Consider the following 21,224-nt stretch of genomic DNA (forward strand, 5'->3'; position numbering starts at 1 on the left):
ATTAGGCGCGACCCTTATTGTGGGGTCCACCTTGATGGTATGTATTCTATATCCACACCGTCCATCCATTTTATCGCGTCAATTTAGCACATGATCTAAAAATGAAGCATATACAATTCTCAGGTGGACCATACCATAGGAAAAAGTGGTGATTGACTATTAATAAACCACAAAAATATTAGATCAAGCTAATATTTGTTTTTTCCCTTCATCCAGGTTTGCGTGACCTTATCAACCATTGGATGGCAAATAAACATTATAAAACATAACAGTGGGTCCCAACAAAATTTAATGGCAATAGTAGAGTGTTCACCATTGTCTCTTCTAATGTGTCCCACCTAACATCCTAAAATGATATGAAATAATAGTGTGGATATAGAATACATCCGTTAAGGTGCCTGTGGCAAGGGTTACATTGTCTCCGGTGGTATGGGTGCACCTAGAGCTGGGCACGAGTTGAGTCAGACAAAGTTAGAACTCACCTGACTCGATATTGAACTCGACTGGACTCGATACCGAGTCCAGCATGCCTAAAGCTGATCTAAATCTGGATCTTAATTGGACTAATCCGGACTGGGCCCGACTCAGATCACAGCCATTTACTTTTATTCAAAAGTCCCAATCTAAAATTCTTAGCCACTGTCTGTCATTGTTCCTGTTAGTTCGTGTAATGTGGGCCACCTGTGTTTTGAGTTAGGCTGAATTTTAGGTTTGAGCCTGACATGGGTAGTAGGGGTGTCAAAGGGGCGGGCTTGGGCTTTAATAAGTAGATTTTTTATTAGAAATGGCCCGATGGCCCGGCCGAAACAGTTCATAATCCGGGCTGAGACCTACCCAGACCCGGCCAGTGACAGCTCCAATGGGGCGGGGGCATTTGATCGATGGGTTGGATGTCACAGACACATCAAGGTGGACCCTACAAAGCTCGACCTTATGGTAACTCATACGCGATCGTTTCCCTTATTTGGCTAACATTCAAGGATTGGGATTTTCTCGTCTGAGAAATTTTGGCGCATGGACCGTTCAAAGTTGGTCCCATGATATCAATGGATCGGATCAATGAACGGTAGGGCCCGCAATACAAACAAAGACCTAATAATGTGGTACGATTGTGTAGTTAGTCCGAATTTTCCTCCATATGATCTTCACAGCGGGGTCCACCATTTGGACGGTTAGGATGTTCTACCCAAACAACACGCCATCCGAAAAAAAGTGGTGTATGTAAAAGTTCCCATACAAGGCGATGTACTTGAACATTTTCTCCTTCCATCCTTTCACAGGGAAGTGTAGTAGCTGTGCTTTCTTCTCCTCTCAGGAAGCGAAGATGCAGTGCTGCGATAGCACCGTAGCTTCTCAAAACCTCACCCTCTTCTACTCTAGACTCTCGCCCTCTCGTTTACGTTTTCCATCTTCTACCCTCGCCCTTTGTAAAAATCCCCTCTCTGTCCTCAAATCCTCTCCCTTCTCTCCTCTCTCCAAACCCTATAAATGCAGGCATCTACCATTTCTCACTACCTGCTCTTCTTCTTCCTCTCCCCTCTCTGCTTCCGAGACCGCTCGAATCAAGGTCATTGGAATCGGCGGTGGTGGCAACAATGCCGTCAACCGCATGATTGGCAGCGGCCTCCAGGTTCTCCTCTCTCTCTCATCTTGATTCCTTCGTTTCGTGCGAAGAGCTAGGGTTTGTTTTGTTTCTGTAAGAATCTAGGGTTTTTATATGGCGATTCATGTTCGTTTCGCTGTTCAAGTAGAATTCTGTGATGTTCATGTTGTTGTGGAAGATTGGAGATTTCGAATGTTTTTATTTCAGGGGTTGTAATGCAAACCCGAAAGGGAAAGCAAATAAATCAATAAGAAAATAAAGAGATTGTGGAAAAGATCCAACAATCCTCTAGCTGGATGCTAGAGATCACGAATGCAAGACTGTGAGCAAGCTCAACGGTCCTCTAGTGTAGAACTAGAGATCGCTTTCCCTCCCTTCAACAGCCACCATAGAGAAAAGAAGAAAATTTCATAAAGAGAATATTGATCAAGTTGTATTATTCCATAGGACATAGATCATATTTATAATCAACCTTACTATCTTTAATAAATGATATGAAATCTAAAAAAATCTCTAAAAGAGGAAAGCACCTAAGTAACAAAGCTTTCTATATTTAAGAAAATACCTAAAATAAGAATCTATGAAATAGGAAAGCACCTAAGTAACAAAGCTTTCTAAAATAAGAAGATACTTAGATAAGAAAATATTTAAGATTATTCCCTGCCTAAAAATAAAGATATGAAAGAAAGAACATATTTCCTAATTTAGAGATTTGAGAAAAGATGGAAAGTGATGAAGGCTACAAAAAAGGAAGGTGGGGTCCTTTTCTTGTACACACGTGCGGAGTGTGCTCGCATGAGATGCGGGCCTTTTTTTCGAATCTTGATCAATCGGCACGTGTGGCCATTTGGTTGCATCAGGTCATTTATATGTCTGTAAATGGAGCAAGTTGTAAAGGATTTACAGGGAAATCATTTATACTCTACGTTTACTAAGTAGCTTAAGTGGACCACATCATAGCTCAAGTGGACCACATAATAGAAAACGATGGGCCTATATCGTTTACTAAGTAGCTTACTTAGTACGCAATCATTGCCTCTACAGGTGCCAGCTCCGGATGTGCGGGGTAGTACCCGCCCATACTCGTGTCGAACATTTGTACGCGCGTTACCATCAATTAACCCTTATAAAAACGTCTTTCCTGACATTCTTCTGTCACAATCTCTGTTTCTTTTTTATATATTTCCTCTCGGCATACTTTTTAAATTCTAAATACTTTTTTTTTTCCTTTCCATCAATTGCTTGTTTTCTCGATTGAAATGAAGAACAACAATGACAACAAGAAGAAATGTTCCGTCCTTTGGGCTAAGGAGATTGCCGAGAAGGAAGTTCAAGTCCAATGACTTGAATGGTGCGATCAGGCGTGCCCACGTAGCTAAAACTCTCTTTCCAGGTCTCGGTGACATTCATAAAATCCTAACTGCTTATGAAGTTCATGTGGCTGCAGCCACGAAAAAAATCAATGGCTAGATTGATTGGCATGCGGTTCTAGGTCTAGATTTTACGGACCAATTGGAGACGATCAAGAAGCAGTATAAGAGAAAATCTCTTATGGTCCACCCTGACAAGAACAAGTCTGTAGTGGCAGATAGGGCCTTCAAGCTAATATCAGAGGCATGAAAGGTGTTATCGGATGTGGTACCCACGAGGATGGATTCTGCCCCATAGTCATCATCGTCAGGTCTTGGTTTTTTGAGTTAGTGCATGAAGACATGCCACAGGTGCAACAAGGCATGCGGATATGATAACGTTAAGCAATCGTCAATTACGTGTGTAGATTGTGGACGTAGATTCGTCTTCATCCGGCGTTGCCGCTACTGATATATACTTCATCGGTTTTTTTTTAAAAAAAAAAATTTGTTTATGGTCATTCAGTGATCAAAATGCTATGTAATTGTAAATGGAATCCACATACCTTCTCTGACAAGACATTCCATGCTTTCATGACAAGCTTCACAAATGAAAGTTTGCTAATTACAACATCCATGCTCAAGTGCACATGCACGTATAAAATACGTGTATTGTACCATAAGGTTGGAATGTCTGCCTTCATCTCTCTTGGTTGGGCCGCAACGTAAATTGACTTTTAAAGCTTTTTGCTATCCATTCATTTGTTTCGATATGTTGTGCCCCACTTGATGTGTGAAACGGCCTAATTTTTATAGGATCATCTGATGGACAGTTCTGATCTGACATTGGACTGTCCCATTACATGTAAAAAGCTTATTAGAGTTTAAGAAGTTTGCTGGTTTAAAAATAAGAAATGATTGCTCATATCTAATAACAAAAATGACCAACAATACATGGTTTAAATTATATTATCCATATCCAAAGAGAAGCCCAAAATCAAAGCATTAAACCAGTCTCCAAAGAAAAGTCCAAAATGAAAGCATTAGGAACTTTGAATTCCTGTAATTTATAGAGCATCCACCATAGTACATAAGACCCATCAAATCAACAACTTGCATAAGTGGATCTTAGGCTCACATGAAACAAATCCTGCATGTTTTTTTCAATTGAAACTGGTGATTGTACAATAACATAGCGTTTTGATCACCAAATGACTATAAACAAATCAAACAAAAAATCGATGAAGCATATATAAGTGGCAGCGACGCCGGATGAAGACGAATCTACGTCCACAATCTACACACGTGATTAACGATTGCTTAATGTTATCATATTCACATGCCTTGTTGCATCTGCAGCGTGCAAGGTGTCCCGTATCGGTATCGGTTGGCGTAACGGTACCCTCCGAAACCGATACGGATACGGGGGCGTAACGGCGATACGGAGGCGTAACGGCTCGTAACGGCGCAAATTTTTTTTTTTGCCAAAAAAATATGAAAAAATATTGATTAAATCCGGAATATTCTAAGCATTCCAAATATGCATTCATTTATAAATTGGAACATGTTTATGGTGGTGTAACGGTCCACTATTTGGTGAGAAGTTGTATCGGACTGTCTGATTAATTTTTTAACCAGGTAACTTGAATTTGACTACAAAATTCATATATTTAATTTTTTTTTTAAATATGTAATTTATATACTTAACAACTTGATATTATTTCTCCCTATAGTTCTTTAAAAAAAATGAAATTAAATTCAGGTAGATGGCGTTACCAATTTGGGGCTGACTTGGAGGACCAATCTATTCTCCAAATCAGCCTCAAATTCATGTCATTTATTGTCATTATCCCACTTATAAATTGGTGGACATTTATTGGATAGTGAATCATAAAAAAATAAAATAAAATCAAAAGGCCCTATTTTAAAAAATAAAAACTCACAAATTAATAATTAAAACTATTTAAGTAATTTGATTTTGGCATTGTGAGTTAGCAATTGCAGTCCATAATTTAATTGTCAAATTTTAAGTTAATATATGTCTCGTGTACAATTTTTTAAGGCTTGAATTAGGAGGGACTCAGATGTAAAGTGCAACACGTGTCAAAGTTTTTTGGGCCCCACCCGTGATGAATGTGTTATATCCATAACGTCCATTCATTTTGCCAAATAATTTTAAGGCATGAGCCCAAAATGAGGCACATCCAAAGCTCAGGTGGATTGCACCATAAAAAACAACAATAATTAAATGTTCACCGTTAAAAATTTATTGAAGGCTAGAAAAGTTTTAGATCAAGCTGACATGTGTGTTTTCCCTTTATCCACGTCAATGTGACCCACTTAATAAGTTAGATTGAAAATAAATGTTACAGTGGACTTTAAGAAAATTTTAATAGTGAGCATTCTATAACCATTTTTTCCTATGGTGTGGTCCACCTAAGATTTGAATATTACTAATTTTTTGAATCCTAACATAAAATGATGTGGCAAAATGGATGGACGATATGGATAGAAAATATACATCATAGTGGGCCCACTCGGGTCTGATCACATTGGATGGAAAATAAACGTTACCGTGCGCGTACGAATTATTTAACGTGAAAATCATTATCTTTGTTGCTATTTTTGGTGTGGTCCAGATGATCTCTGGATATAAGTCATTTTTTGGGCGGTGCTCTAAAATGATCTCTGAAAATAGACGAACGGTGTAGATGTAATAAATACATCACTGTGGAGCCCATATAACTTTGATCTCCTTTTAACCGTTCGTACAACTCGGAGCTCGAGGAGTGTCAGCGCTCGTCTTTGCGTGACACGTTCCTACATCAGTATTAAAAAAAAAAAAAGGGCAGAGAGGGAAACGAAAAGAAAAAAAGAGGGAAGGAAGAGAAAAGAAAAAAAGAGGGAAAGGGGAAGAGAAGAGATTGAGAGAGAGAGAGAGTGAGAGAGAGAGAGGAAGAAGAAGAAGAAGAAGAGGAAGAAGCAGCTGCAGCCGCAGCCGCAGCCGCAGCCGCCGCCGCAGCCACAGCCGCAGCCACAGCAGGGCGCAGCCGCAGCTGCTCGAGAAGAAGAAGAAAAAGAAGAAGAAGAAGAAAGAGAAGAAGAAGAAGAAAAGAAAGGAAAAAAAGGTGAGTTTTTTTTTTTGTTTTTTGTTTTTTTTTAGGGCCCGTCACAGCCGTTACGGGGTCCGTAACGGCCCCGAAACGGCCGTTACGGTCACAGAATTCCGTAACGGCCGTTTCGACCCCGTATCGCGTAACGGGTCCCACCGTTACCGTTACGTATCGGCCGTTACGGCCGATACGTAACCGATTTGGGATACCCTGGCAGCGTGCCTTCATGCACCAACTCGAAAAACCAAGACCTGACGATGATGACTGAGGGGCATAATCCATCCTCGTGGGTACCACATCCGATAATACATTCCATGCCTCTGATATTAGCTTGAAGGCCCCATCTGCTGCTATGGACTTGTTCTTGTTATGGTGGACCATAAGAGATTTTCTCTTATACTGCTTCTTGATCATTTCCAATTGAGCCGTAGAATTTTGACCTAGAACCACATGCCAATCAATCATGCCATTGATTTTCTTCGTGGCTGCAGCCACATGAACTTCATAAGCGGCTAGGATTTTATCAATGCCGTCAAGGCCTGGAAAGAGAGCTTTAGCGACGTGGGCACACTTGATTGCACCATTCAAGTCATTGGACTTGAACTTCTTCTCGACAGCCTCCTTAGCCCAAAGGGCAGAACATCTTTTCTTATTGCCATTGTTATTCTCTATTTCAATTGAGAAAACAAGCAATTGATGGAAAAGAAAGAGCATGTATTTAAAATTTAGAAAGTATGTCGAGAGGGAATATATAGAAAGAAATAGACATAGTAACGGAAGAATGTCAGGAAAGATGTTTTTATAAAGATTAGTTGATGGGAACGCGCGTACGAAGGTTCGACACGAGTAAGGGCGGGGTACTACCCCGCTCATCTGGAGCTGACACGTGTAGAGACAGTGATTGCATACTTAGTAAACGATATAGGCCCACTGTTTTCTATGATGTGGTCTACTTTCCTGTAAATCATTCATAGGCTATAAATGATTTAAAGCATTTACCCCCATCTCATTTACAGGCAAAAAGGAGGGATTCCATTTATAGTTTCTCTATTTACAGCCTAATGGCTAAATTTAAAGATTGGTTCTCCATTTATAGAACTTAAACAATTTACGGGCTATCCAAACATAGATCGGTTCTCCTTTAGGATCCTTACTCTTGCTCAAGTGGTAGGCTCTCAGGTGTTTCAACACTCGGTCAAGGGTTTGAGTATCCATAGGTGGTGAAATCCCACTAAGGGTGAGTGTGTGTGCGTGCGTGTGTAAAAAAAAAAAAAAACACAGACAATCATTTACAGCTTACAGCCAAACAGGACTGGCTATAAATGGTTTACAATTGTAAATCATTTACCACTTGAACCATTTATAGGCATCCAAACAACCACTTAGAATCTAGGGTTTTTATGCATCAATTTGTGCTAATTTTGCAGTTTATGTATAATATTTTGAATTATTTTTGTGAATTGGAGATTATGAATTTAGTTACCCGAGAAATGAAATTACTGCATGCAGTTAACATACATTGTGTTGGAACAGTTAGAATTTTGCAATTGAAGATGATTTTGTTGAGCCATTGTAGATCTAAGGTTTGCATCGAGCATATTTTTATTTTTATTTTAAAGACTTTTGAGAAATGCTCCAATTCTCTTAGAGCACTAAAATCTATAGTGCTCCTAGTTGCGTTGGGACACATAGCCAGTCCAATCCATTGATCTAGACTGTTCATTAGGTCCAACGCACACTTCACGGGCTACCATGTAAATGTCACACCTGTCTGACAGATATTAACCGTTCAATCAATGTTTTTTAATATGGACGGTTGAGATTGTTTAAAGAAAATAGATCCAATTAACAATTTGATCCATCTGTTTGTTAAGGACTATCGTGGATTGTAAATAATTGTAAATAATCGCTTTTGTTAGGCAATCGCAACCATCCCATCATGTCTTGGAAAAAGGATGGGTATATAATGTAAAGGCATTTTCACACCTGCCTCGAGTGGGGTGGTTTGTGTGAGAGGGCACACTCGGGGTGGCCAGCCGTGTGAGGTGGGACCTATGTCAAGTGGGGCTCGAGGGGTAGTCGGCCAAGGGCCTGACCTGGACTATGAGATAAAGGGATTGATTCGCCACACTCTATCAGTTCGAGGTTTTAGAGCAAGTGGTTAGTTGTCATGCTTCAAAAGTGGTATCATAGTAGGTCTCGTGTTTGAGACTCCTCACCGGCGATGATCAATGCAGGGGCATTTTCACATCGGGCTCGAGTGGACACCCCGTGTGCTAGTCCGTATGGCCATCCTCTTCCCATTTTGTTTTCCTTTTGATTCCCCATCAAAACCTTCTTAATCCTAGTCCTAAACCCTAACCTTAACCATAAGTTCTCAAATCTTCCTAATTCCCTAGCTCATCCAAACCTTGATTCCTTTTAATTACAACCAGTGCTTTAAATAGCGGTATCGTGATGCGTAGCGCTTAGCCCTCCATAGCGTATAGCGTAAATATGTAGCGTGTAGCGTAAGCTACACGATATTTTTATTTTTTAATTTAAAAATGAGACAAATATAATAAATAGTGAAAAAAAAGGGAAAAAAAAATATAAAAATGCCTAAAAGATGATTCATTTTATCAATTATAAGCATGTTCAAAAAAGTTATTAGTTATCATTTATCAAAAGCCAATCCACATATATAAGCCAAATCAAATAATTATCGCATCAACAACTTCCTAAGCAAACCACTTTAATTAATAATGTCTAATTGAAACCACTAGTCACAATTATGAAAAGAAATAAAAATCCCATAGGTTAAAAGTATCAAGTACAATACAAGTGTCACATTCCTCAACATTAGAAACAAAGAAAACGTGAAAAAATAAATAAAAAATTAAAATAGTAAAAAAAATACATTGTAGCTTAGATTTACGCTATTTGGGACGCTACGTAGCGCTACAGCCACGCTACGCTACGTAGCGTACGCTACGTAGCGTACGCTACCGCTACGCTACGGGCGCTATTTGAAACACTGATTACAACCTAAATCCCCAAAATGTTCTCATCCAATTGGCACAATTAAGCCCTAATTTCATTCTTCCCCAAATTTCTCTAACCCTAGACTTAGCCTTATCTTGATTTAGCAAACCCTAGGTATTATCATGTTTTCCTCCCTGAATTAGACCTAACCTTATGCTATTTGGATGTCTCTACATCCATTAGATCCTAGTTTTCCATATTTAATGATCATGTAGGACGATGCTTGACAACTTAGCCTTAAACTATGTATAAATTCTTCATAGAATCTTGAGATTTGTGGTGTTGTTAGCATGATTTGTGATTTTTATTAATTAATTTATTTTTTCTTATTGATCTCACTCATAATTTGGCTTCATATATTGGTCCTGCATTAGTATAGAAAATAAGTCCAAATTAAGGATGGATTGGATTATCTGATCAGTGCGATTTGGTGGCCTATGAAATGTGATTCGGTGGCCTGTGAAATGTGTCATGAGACTTAATGGACAGTTCAGATCAATCATTTGGAGTGTCCAAGTCAACCGATGCAACTAAGAGAACGATAACTTATATTGCTCTGAAAGAACTGGAGCATCTCTCTTCTTTAATTGAAAAATTGAAAATCAATGTTGCCTTTGAGATTCATGATGCTGATAACACATTGCACGAAGTATTTCTTGGGACTGAGTCCCAAGGCCTCGGCCTAAAAGAAATGATATGGTAGACTAGAGATAGAACCCTAGTCATGCATGATGTACCGTTGGATCGTCATGATCAAACTATGTATCACTTTAAATCACTATCTCAAGCATGGATGCAATATAAACAACCATTTTCAATAAAGAAGAATGAGTCATGTCTTGCTTTTACATCTTACCTGTAAGGCCCACCCCCGCAGCACATGATATTGTCCGCTTTGCCGAAGCTCATGGCTTTAAAGTGTGTCATGTCTGTTAAGGGAGGAACCCAACATATAACCACCACAACTCCAGACAACTCTTCCGATGTGGGACAAGGTTCCGCCTTTACTGTGGGTACAGTAGCCTACTAGCATAGTAGCCTGCCAACCACTGGTAGCTCGTCCAGGACCTTAGGTCCCGCCCACATTAGCGTCCGCCCACGTGTACCCGCCCACATGTGACCATACAGTGACGGGGGCGTCACAATATCCCCCACCGATGGCAGAGCCGTCCTCGGCTCTGATACCATTTGTAAGGCCTACCCCCACAGGACATGATATTGTCCGCTTTGCCGAATCTCATGGCTTTAAAACGCGTCATGTCTGTTGAGGGAGGAGCCCAACATATAACCACCACAACTCCAGACAACTCTTCCAATGTGGGACAAGGTTCCGCCTTCATTGTGGGTACAGTAGCCTGCTAGCACAGTAGCCTACCAACCACTGGTAGCTCGCTCAGGCGCTTAGGCCCCGCCCACATCAGCGTCCACCTACATGTACCTGCCCACATGTGACCACATAGTGACGGGGCGTCACATTACCACATTAATAGGTGTTCCGTATCCGTTAAAATACGGCCATAAAGGCCGATACATATGGGTAATGACCATGATGTTACACGATATGAGGGTGAATCTAGGGTTTGGACGAATGACTACCGTCCTGGGTTTGCTCTCCCCAGACACGAAGTCGATTCCCCTCGAGATTACCCGATGCACGTGGTTTGCGGGTGATTGTCTGCATCTGCACGGATTAGTCCCCCCTTAAAATGGGGCGGGGACACCCTATCATCATTAAAAAAAAATGGCATAGTTGGTTTTTTGGGATTGTATCAGCCATTACAAGGGCTGTAATGGCTGTTACAGAGCATAACGATCGTTACAGGGGTAACGGTTGAAAACATAATCACTTCTTTTTTTATATAAATTCATTTGTTTTACTTTTCTCATTCCAAAAACTTTCCATGGATCATTTTATAGCAGATTTTGACCACTCGTACTATAGTTTTTAGGATTGAAATAGTAGATTGAAGCGATTTCATTTGGGCGAATAGAAGTTATGAGGGCCATTTTTTCAAAAAAGAAAAAATGGTACATATGATTTTTTAATTTTATTTTCCCCCCGATTTCTAATTCTAATGCTTGATTGTGATGCGTAAACATTAGAGACAGATAACCACGTTCATAAATTGACCGGACAATCCAATAGAACACTCTCACTAAAGAGTGGACCATTACGCTACTATAAACATGTTTTTAAAAAATGGATGCAGGTTTGGAATGTTTACATTATTATGGATTTTCTAAATATTTTTCCAGATTTTTTTGGACAATTTTTTTTTCCACCCGTTATAGGGGTTGTAACAGACGTTATGCCATTATATCGGCCATTACGACCTATACTCATATCGGTAGCAGTGATGACTGTTAAGGCCACCGTTACCGATACAGAATACAATTATGGATAGTATCATGCAGTTGAATTGGATTAGCACCACACCAATTGGACCGAGTATCATGCCCATGATCTTAAAAGATTGATTCCTACAACTGCTAGAGGATCACTCTAAAGCCAAAATTAGCAAAAGTTATTTGTTCATGACATACTACAATTGACAAGACTTAGAACCTTAAAGATCCTAAGCAATCCAGATAGTCCGTCTAATCTTTATTGGCTCTTAAAAGACTCTAAAAAATAACTTCATTGCCCTTATTTTCCATACTTGTGAGTAGGCTTTCTAACTTATGTCTTAAGTTTATGACATTTTAAGAAACCGACACTAACTACTTGCGACTTGAATTTCCTAAGTAAATTAGGAAACAAATAGTGATTCATTTTTTCTTAAAAACCACCTAAATGACTTAATAATAGACTGTGCCTTGGTGGTAGATAGAGTGTGTTTCAGCCGGGATTTTTTTTTCCTTCTTCTTCTGAATGGTTTACTAGCTATTTGGGGTTGGTTTTCTAATGATTGCTTCACAATAGTTTAATGCCTGGCTGCCTACATGACATCAACCCTTCTTTACCTGACCGAGCTCACAATCAGCCGGTGCATTGCCTCGATGCATAGTTTTGTTGACTTACTATTGATGTAGAAGGGCAATCGTTGATCGACAACTCCTCTAGATCCTAGACAGATCCTTTACCTAATTTCTAAGAAAAGAGTTACTGATGGTTAGCTGACAAACTGTTCAACATAGACAATGTTCACCAATAATTTAGCATGAAAACATGACTAACAAACAAGACAATGAAAGAGTTCTATGAATCTGAATGATGATAAAGATTGGACTTGAATGGGTAATAATTTTATTTTTTATTTTTAATTATTTTTTTAAAGGATTTGACTGGGTAATAGAATTATACTCTATCTAGAATGAATGTAAGGATTACCTCAAAGTGGATTGGAGTTATGATACCTGGGTATTATGACTAGACCATAGTTAGTGACAGTCTTTTTAAACTCTCGTATTTTTTAAAATAAAAAAAGGTATAATTGCTCTAACGTTTACAACTGCGTACTTTTAAAGGATAGGCAAAACAATCGTTCTTTTAGGCAAGCCTGAATTAAACTCTTTTAATTTTTCAAAAAAAGAAAAGAAAATGAACAGAAAAGAAAAGAGAAAAGTCGTTTATTAAAAAAAAAAACTTTTGAGGGTGATTTAAAGATAGAGATTGGTCATAATTATCCATTCATAGAATTGAGTGGAAGGTGGGGAAGTTCTGTAGATCGCAAAAAAATTTGTATAAGAATTAGTTGGAAAGCATGGGTTGAGAGGCAAATAATGACATTAGCCTACCATTTAATTACCATGGACATTACTAAAGAAAATAGAAAATTAACCATTATTACTTGCAAATTGAATTTTTCTATTTTTAATCTTATATGAGTGTGGACATTTTATTCACTCCATTTTTAGATGAATCCATTAAACATGAACTTTCTATATTCTGATTTTTTGGTGTCCCAGTTTTTTGATCGTATTTCTACCATTTTTTTAAAAGGATGCAGACTGTATCAAACATGACCAGTCTGCTGTATGGCATTTGATAACTATGGGCTAGACAAGTTGTGGCAAAACTTATGGATTTTAAACTTAAAATTGAAGTGATGAACAGGATCTGATATAGATGAGTTGCCTGTTTTGAAGAATATGGGTATTATAGTGTAACGCCCTAAAAATCGGGGGTCGTGCATATACTCGACTCCCGAGTTCCCGGGGTCACTTATAGCTAATTTTCATTAATATGCGATCCAGTCTAAATGCGCAGCCTGGAATCTCCTGGAACATGAAGTACATCCACACAAGTCCACTGAAATGAAATAGATCGAATACAAATATATATATATATATATATATATATATATATATATATATAGATATATACATGTCCAAAAGAATACATGGGTTGCATAAGATGCTACCCAACAAAATTACAAAAGAATAGCAAGACCAAAAGAATAGGACTGAGTCCCCCGCTCAGTGACCCAATCCCGCCGATCAAGCTGGCGGAGAACCCTCCATCAGCTGGAAGTATGATGGCTCGTCCTCCTCGTCCAGGCTCGTCTCGCTAGGCTCCTCCAGTCCCGAGTCACCTGCATCTATGAATGGGTCTGGTTGGTGTTTTAAAACACCGTCCCAGAGCTGGAGTGAGTGATCAACTCAGTGGAGGCTATTAATCTCAAGTTATCATATACATCAATTTTAATATGGTCTTAATGAAGAGCACATAATCACATACATCTAAGTAATCTTATTAATGCGCATGTATGCAGCATGATATGATGCATGCCCTCACTACAACGCTCCCTCTTGCGACAACATCTAACGATCGCCAATGCCAACACTCCCTCAATGCGACCTCGACTGCCGAGTCACTACCCTAACTAGTGCGATGCGATACGATCGTGTTAGCCGAGTTATTAGTTAAGTCCATTCATCCAGCAAGTTTGGGAATCTGTCACACCCCACATATCAAATGCCCTGAACTAGTTGCGAGGCCAAGGCCCCCCAATGCGTGAGGCCGAGACCCCGCGGTCCTTGACCCCGTCGGGTTTCCCCCATCCCCGACTTCAAGCACATGGGGGTGCTGAATGTGGGGTCGCTACGTGGAGGCGCGTCACCCCAGCGTAGGCCGACAGCTCGAACACAGTGTCCCATTCCACCATGCTCGGCTCACGAGACTGTGGACCATTTTTCAGTGGATTATTGATGGGCTACCTCGGTTGTAGGGTGTCACAGGTTCCATACAGATGTGAGCAAACATGGTTAACAATCATGGTTGGTCAGACAGTAGGCTAGACCGCACGAGTCCAGGAGAGTACATGGCGGTACGACATCGGGTGCGAGCAACCCATGTAGTCCAACTACTGTCGCCCACACGCACTTGCCCAAATCCGCGGGTTTAGCCTCAAGGCGGTCCTACCAACGGGACCGCCTCAACTTTCCTTGTTTTCTTACCAACCTAGGGTTCAAATGGCGGTCCACAACATGTCAACGGACAGGGTTATCAACTAGCAAAATCATCATCACATTCTCACACACAAACATATAATTCAAATTTATCTACTAAGCAAGATATCACGACTTATGAGTAATGGTGCATGTGTGTTGTGTGTGTTAGTGAGGAAGTTGCTCACTTCCCACAACTCATGGAAAACAATTTGTACCGGAAATAATTAAGGCATGCATACTATAGGGCCACATCATAAAAGCAATCCGACAAGACATTAACAAGAAATCAACAAATTTTACAACAAGTCATGTAAGAAACGAGAACAAAAATCATGTGAGGAAATCAAATAAATCATATAATTCCACACCACTCCAATAAGCATAAAATCCTAGGTTCTTCTCTATATTCTCTAAATGCTTCAACCAAGCAATCAAAATCATTAATCCCATAATGAAATTGGTGCTAGACCACCTAGGAGTAATAGTCCGCACCTATGGTTCGTTGGAGATTCGGAAACGCCTTAGGAAAGAGGGCTTTCGGGTCGATCGGTCGGAATCCCTAAACCAAGCTATTGCATGTTAGAATTCCAAACCAAACCCACCTTGCTACGTGGATTTCAAGAAGGATGGGTGAAAACCTCACCTAGGCAACCCGCGGACAATTGTTGAAGCTAAGGAGAGGAGTTTCTCCTTGCAAGAGAGGCAACGAGTTGGAAGGGTTGGCTTTTCTTGGGGCCCCACCTTGATCTAGGGTCCCACAAATCTCTTTCTTCTCTCCTTCTCCTCTTTACTCTCCTTCTCTCTTGGTGGTTGTAGCAAATGGGAGAGGGATTTATGAGGGATAGGGTTTATTCCCTAAACTAGGCTCTTTTGGCCTTAAGTTCTCTCAAATTCCCAAATTAGCCTACTAGGGGACATTTTTGGGGTTGGTGTGGCCCTAATGCTCCTTTGGCCACCAAATTTGGTGGGTAGGTGCCTTATGGCCCGATTAGGGCCCGTGTAAAATTTAGGAATAAATGGATAGACGAAAGTGGGGTTTGAGTCAAAGGTCCTGATCTTTAAACGGCCCTGTGGGGCCCATTCTGGTGATTGGAGAGATTCTGGTGGTCCCCCGACCATGAAATTTCTAAGTTGGATGCTACATGGCCCGATGAAGGGCCATGCAAAATTTGGGGACGATCGGACCTGCGGTTTGGTCGTATGGGTCCGATTTGTGATCGACGGTCACCGACCCACGATCGGGTCCCAGAGTTGGTGGACATGCGTAGGAAAATCCACTAGACTTCCACCATAAATATGGAAGAGATCCAATGGTTGGATAGCCTGGAATCTCGATTTCATTTGCAAGCGCCAGATTCTGGTCCTAGCGAGGGTGGGGTGCACTAAGTCAGTGCCAGATCCCACTTCTGAGTGCCTGCTGGGCCCGCAGTCCGCGATGGTCCACAAGCCCAGTGAGTCCTATAATCCCCTGAATTTCTAGATTTTTCTGACCTTCCGGCATCGCGGTACAGCCCGCATGGGCTGTTGCTCAGTGTAAATGGTGATCCGGCTTGGTGGCCCGCACTTGGTCTTGCCATGGCCTGTCCGGCATATTCAAATGGGCTAATCCTAGATTAATTAGCTCATGGCACCCCCACCACGAATGTTTTAAACGCTCGGTCCTGCGAAAAGTCCGACGTGGACGCCCCAGTACACTGTTTTGGTTGGACAGGACGTTACATGATTAATCGGACTTGTGCGGTTCTTCACTGGTACACCCTGTATAAACTGACATTGAGTGCTAATGGTCATTAAGTAATATTTATGTTAATTTAATAAAATAAAAATAAAAATAAAAATTGATGGATTTTTTGGAAATCCAAAACAGTGAAAATCAAGGATGTTACACATAGTGTGGAGCAAGAGAGGACTGTATCTATGATGTGCAAAAAAGAAGAAGAGGAGGAGAAGGAAAAGCGAAACTTTTTTGGATTTTACATAAAAAGTTGAAGCATCAAACTGGATACAGTACAGATCAGTGTTTTAAAACTGAGTTGGGACTAGCAGTTGGACTGGAACTGGTCAGAAAAACCTGTCGGGTCACCAGGACCCACTTTGGGCAAGAAACGATATGAATTGTTGCTGTCAACTGGTCCAACCATATGGTTCATGCATTTTGTTCGGTCTATCTAGACCAAGGTATTCGGTAACGGTAACGGTGGCCATAACAGCCACCACCATTACTGTTATGATACGGGTCATAATGGCTATTACGCCTTTTTTTTTTTGAAGACCTGTATTGGCCCCGTTAGAGCTGTTACGGATCATTTTTTATTTTTTTTTTGCAATGGCCATTACGACCCCATAACACGTAACGGTTGCCACTGTGCTGTTATGGCACACCATGGTTTGGACAGGTAAACTTTATTTATTTTTCCGATGAAGCTAGGGCATCTTAAACATACATTCAATCCCCCTGCTGCTGGCATTTTTGTGTCATTATAACTTTTTTCAAATGTTTATTCTTTTTCAATTTACATTGATGTCATGTGTTTGACTGATCGGACTGTCAGTTGGACAGGTATGGACTCAACCACCGTCCAAAACGGTATGGGGTCTGCAGTCTGCACTGGTTTGAAAACATTGATATAGATGTGTTGCCTATTTTGAAGTATCTGGGTATCTACTTGAGAAGATAGGGCTTCTCTCTACCAAAGGACAGAAGACAGAAGGTCATCACCCAAGGGTAAAACATTCTCAATAGAAAAACAGAAAGAACGGACATTTTAAACTGTTAGATCATCCATGATAAAATACCTAGGCATTTCAGAGAGAATTTTGTAAAGATACTAGGAGCTGCTGGATAGAGCATATCTGTTGAGACTTGGGAACAATCGGTCGAAAGATTCAACGGCAGTTGCATAATGATCGAGAAATGATCTTTTGATGAAATTTCTTTAATGGAACTCCAATATTTTGCTAGTATTGTAATTTCTTAGCCTTGGCATATTCCAATTACTGGTATCTTCATAGCACACGTGAAGAAACTTGCTCTTAGTTTTCTGAATTGCCATCTAATGTTGCTACATTGTTCTTCATATAGGCACTTGAAGAGGCAGGTTCAGTTAGATTGTTTGTTGTTACTCATTGAGATGCTCTTCTAAGTTACATTTCAAGCCTGACGGTTCTCATTCCATATTCAGGGAATTGAATTCTATGCCATCAACACAGATGCTCAGGCCTTGTTGCAGTCAAGTGCAAAGAAACGGATTCAAATAGGAGAACAACTAACTCGTGGGTTAGGTATGACAATTTCTTGGGTTGGCATGGTATATTCATGTGAGATTTTTATTTCCGATGTCGGTACCATCTCAAATCTTTTGTGGATAGGCTCATTTTCTCCGTAGAAACCACATCTATTTCTTTGGCTATTATTATTATTAGTTTTTGGCTTCCTATCGTCATTGACAGATTTTCTGATCAGAAATACAGGTACTGGAGGCAATCCAGAGTTGGGCGAGCAGGCCGCTGAGGAATCAAAAAATGCAATCTGTGAAGTCCTTGCTGATTCAGATCTTGTTTTTATTGCTGCTGGAATGGGGGGTGGTACTGGGTCTGGGGCAGCTCCTGTTGTTGCTCGGTTGTCCAAAGAAGCCGGCTATCTGACTGTGGGCGTGGTCACTTATCCATTCAGTTTCGAAGGTCGCCGAAGGGCTGTACAGGTTTGTGTCTTTCTTCACATGACAAATGCCTCTTTCTGGACTCCTCACTCATATTGTAGCTGATCTTCTGAACTATTTTCTCTGTCATTGCATTCCTGTGGTAGATGTCTTATCCTCCTGTATAGAACTTTTTATAGTACCTTTTTCAGGTAATTGTTGCTGGAGGGAGTTTAGGGTCCTGAGCTTAGGGCATGCACTGTTTTCTGAGAGGCCCCCAGTTCTATGCATGTGGGTCCCATGGTTGAGTGATCCAGATCGCTGATCTGATAGGCTTCACTATGAATGGGTTTCCCAAAATTCTCCTGGATCGGTAGCTAATCCCTTTGGCCCTTTTCTATCAATTGTGGATCATTGCTGTTTTTTTTCCTTGACACTATGTATTTGTAGGTTGAAGGATTAGGATCTGGGAATTTTTGGGGCATACACCATCCACATGCCCCTTCTGATCAACAGTCTGGATCACCAAACACTGGGGGCCCCACACACAGATACACCAACTCATTCTCAGCAATCTCTACTTTTGCGAGACTCATGATGGACCCTACAGCCTGACATGATTCTAGTCAATCTGTACTTATGTACTCTCTTCACTGTATAGTATTTATTGTTACGTGTCTGTCCTCACTCCTTGGAACATGCTTCACATGCGCCTGCGCATGTGCACACAGTAGGAGCTTCTCAGCAATCTGTACATTTGCAAGACTTGTGGACCCTATACCTCTTGTCACTGCCAAATATTGCTTATGTACTTTCTTCACTGTATGGTATTTGTTGGTAGCTGTTCCTGACATGTTTGTCCTCACTCATCAGGACATGCTTTGCAGACTAGCATCACATTCACATCCATCTGAGGCTTCTGATCTCCTTTTTGTCACTAACAATGCCTTGCTTTATTTATTTATTTATATTTTTGGGCAGGCTTTGGAAGCAATTGAAAAACTGCAGGGATCTGTGGACACCCTCATCGTCATTCCCAATGATCGGTTGCTTGATGTTGCCCCTCCTCAAACACCTCTACAAGAGGCTTTTCTTCTTGCTGACGACGTGCTGCGTCAAGGCGTTCAAGGAATTTCTGACATTATCACCGTGAGCACTGTTGAACCTCTTGAGTTCGTGGCCTCAATTCTCTTTTCTTCTTCAGAGAACTTCTCATATGTAGTATCTGAAAATGATATCTTGTTCTTTTCTCTATTACTGATATGCAGATTCCAGGCTTAGTAAATGTGGATTTTGCTGATGTCAAGGCTATAATGAGAGACTCTGGAACTGCAATGCTAGGGGTCGGGGTTTCTACAGGCAAGAACCGTGCTGAAGAAGCAGCGCTGCAGGCGACCTCCACTCCCTTGATTGAAAGGTCAATAGAGCGGGCCACGGGTGTCGTCTACAATATTACTGGAGGCAAAGACCTAACTCTGCAAGAAGTAAACAGAGTGTCACAGGTAAATGCTGCCTAACAAATCATTTTTCCCTATTATTATTACTATTTGGTTCACTTGATGGTTTTCCTCACTGTTTTCTAAGCTGAGCAAGCTTCAATAATTGTAATGTCTGAACCGTCAATCATCACTCAGAGAGGCTAAGATGATGATGGCAATGAACTGTTGATTGTCCCTCCCTTGATTCTGGCTTACAGTCCTGGATGGTGTCCCAAGAGGTTTGCGCTAAAGTCTTGCCATGCTAAAGGAAAGCATGCTTCTCTATCTTCCGTCTTCACTATGCATGTGACACTTTTAGGGTGATCAGGGCCACTAATCTAGTGGGCCACCACTAGGCTTAGCATTTGGAAGTACCCCAAATCAGCATTTGGTTGAACGTATATCCAAGGCTGCCAAGTCTTAAACTTACCAAGCATATGAGGCGTGTGGAAGATGCAACTTGAGAGACTTGCTAGTTTCCATTCCAAAATAACAAGTTTTCCAATAGTGGTTAAAAAGAATGGACGGCAGCAATGAAACTTCAGTGGGCCAAAATGTGCATCATCCCTGCAGTGGCCCAGCAGATCAACATTCTTATCACCTTAGATGTTTGCATCGTGTATGGTAAAGATTGTAGGAGAGAGCAAAATGCTTGCTTCAGGTGGTGAGCCTATGGCAGTTATTTTTCTTGTTCTGCTTTATTAGCCAATTCTAACGTCTGAAGATATCGGGAAACCTGTTTCTCAGAAATTGTATCCACCTTTTGGTTGCCATGACTGCTACCAAAGCAAACAACTAACAACAATGCTTATCTGGCCTGCAGATCGTGACTAGCCTGGCAGACCCATCAGCAAATATCATCTTCGGTGCGGTGATTGACGACAGATACAGTGGTGAGGTCCACGTGACGATAATTGCAACTGGATTTTCTCAAACATTTCAGAAGACCCTCCTGATGGATCCCAAGTCATCCAGACAGGAAGCACAGAATGCTAAAAGAGCTAAGACGCCAGCCTCAGTACCCGAGCCGTCGCCCTTCCCGAGCAGAAGAGCCTTTTTGTGAGCCAATTAATGAATTAGAAGATATACTTCTCACAAAATTGCATGCAGATGCCTCACAGAATAGTTCGAATATCCTCATGAATCAAATTCTAGAGATAGTAAACAATGTAAAAAAATCATGTTTTATCCCTTTTGCTGATGGTTATTTTACATGCATTCTAATAACCTCTCCCCATCTTGTGATTTTTTTTCTTCCCTTCATTCATCGAATGGGAGGCACTTGCCGAGGATCACGTGCATTTGGGGCCCGGCAGAGCAATCTGAGAGATCCTCGGTGGGGCCCGTCAGATCAACATCTTGGATCTCCAAACTTGCATGTGTGGATTCCAGCATGTCAGTAGACTGCAGCTACTGAGTGGGGACCCTATAATTCCAGTGCAGCGCTGCACAAGGACATTGCAGAGGATGCTGCCTTTCTATGCATGTGGTATCCAACAGAATGCAACAAATCAGGTCAGCGGCACTCAAGTTCACCTCGTAACAGGTCCCACACACATGGATACCGGCCATAGGTTTGCAAAGATCAAGCCACTTGTCATGCCGTCCCCACCGTCTTTAAGTTT

General features: G+C 41.0%; 1 protein-coding gene across 2 annotated transcripts; it reads left to right on the forward strand.

Annotated features, from left to right (window-relative positions):
- The first annotated feature begins 1,228 nt into the window (after positions 1 to 1,228).
- LOC131246747 (cell division protein FtsZ homolog 1, chloroplastic-like) lies at positions 1,229 to 20,826 on the forward strand. Of its 2 annotated transcripts, XM_058247130.1 has the most exons (7): positions 1,229 to 1,630; positions 17,566 to 17,577; positions 17,666 to 17,765; positions 17,955 to 18,184; positions 19,103 to 19,270; positions 19,390 to 19,623; positions 20,423 to 20,826. In XM_058247130.1, the coding sequence occupies exons 1-7, from the start codon at positions 1,244 to 1,246 to the stop codon at positions 20,660 to 20,662; spliced, it is 1,371 nt and encodes a 456-aa protein (XP_058103113.1). In that variant the 5' UTR covers positions 1,229 to 1,243; the 3' UTR covers positions 20,663 to 20,826. The 2 variants fall into 2 exon arrangements, with proteins under 2 accessions (XP_058103113.1, XP_058103114.1); XM_058247131.1 differs by lacking the exon at positions 17,566 to 17,577.
- The last annotated feature ends 398 nt before the right edge of the window (positions 20,827 to 21,224 follow it).

This window comes from Magnolia sinica, chromosome 5 (genome assembly GCF_029962835.1).
Source record: "Magnolia sinica isolate HGM2019 chromosome 5, MsV1, whole genome shotgun sequence".
NCBI classification, from domain to species: Eukaryota; Viridiplantae; Streptophyta; class Magnoliopsida; order Magnoliales; family Magnoliaceae; genus Magnolia; species Magnolia sinica.

What these genes read in the sequence shown, in the direction of transcription:
- LOC131246747 (XM_058247130.1), top strand. Translation starts at nt 1,244, where the DNA reads ATGTACTTGAACATTTTCTCCTTCCATCCTTTCACAGGGAAGTGTAGT. An exon ending in ACAACTAACTCGTGGGTTAG is followed by an intron (nt 17,766 to 17,954) that starts GTATGACAATTT and finishes TCAGAAATACAG; the next exon opens with GTACTGGAGGCAATCCAGAG. An exon ending in GTCGCCGAAGGGCTGTACAG is followed by an intron (nt 18,185 to 19,102) that starts GTTTGTGTCTTT and finishes ATTTTTGGGCAG; the next exon opens with GCTTTGGAAGCAATTGAAAA.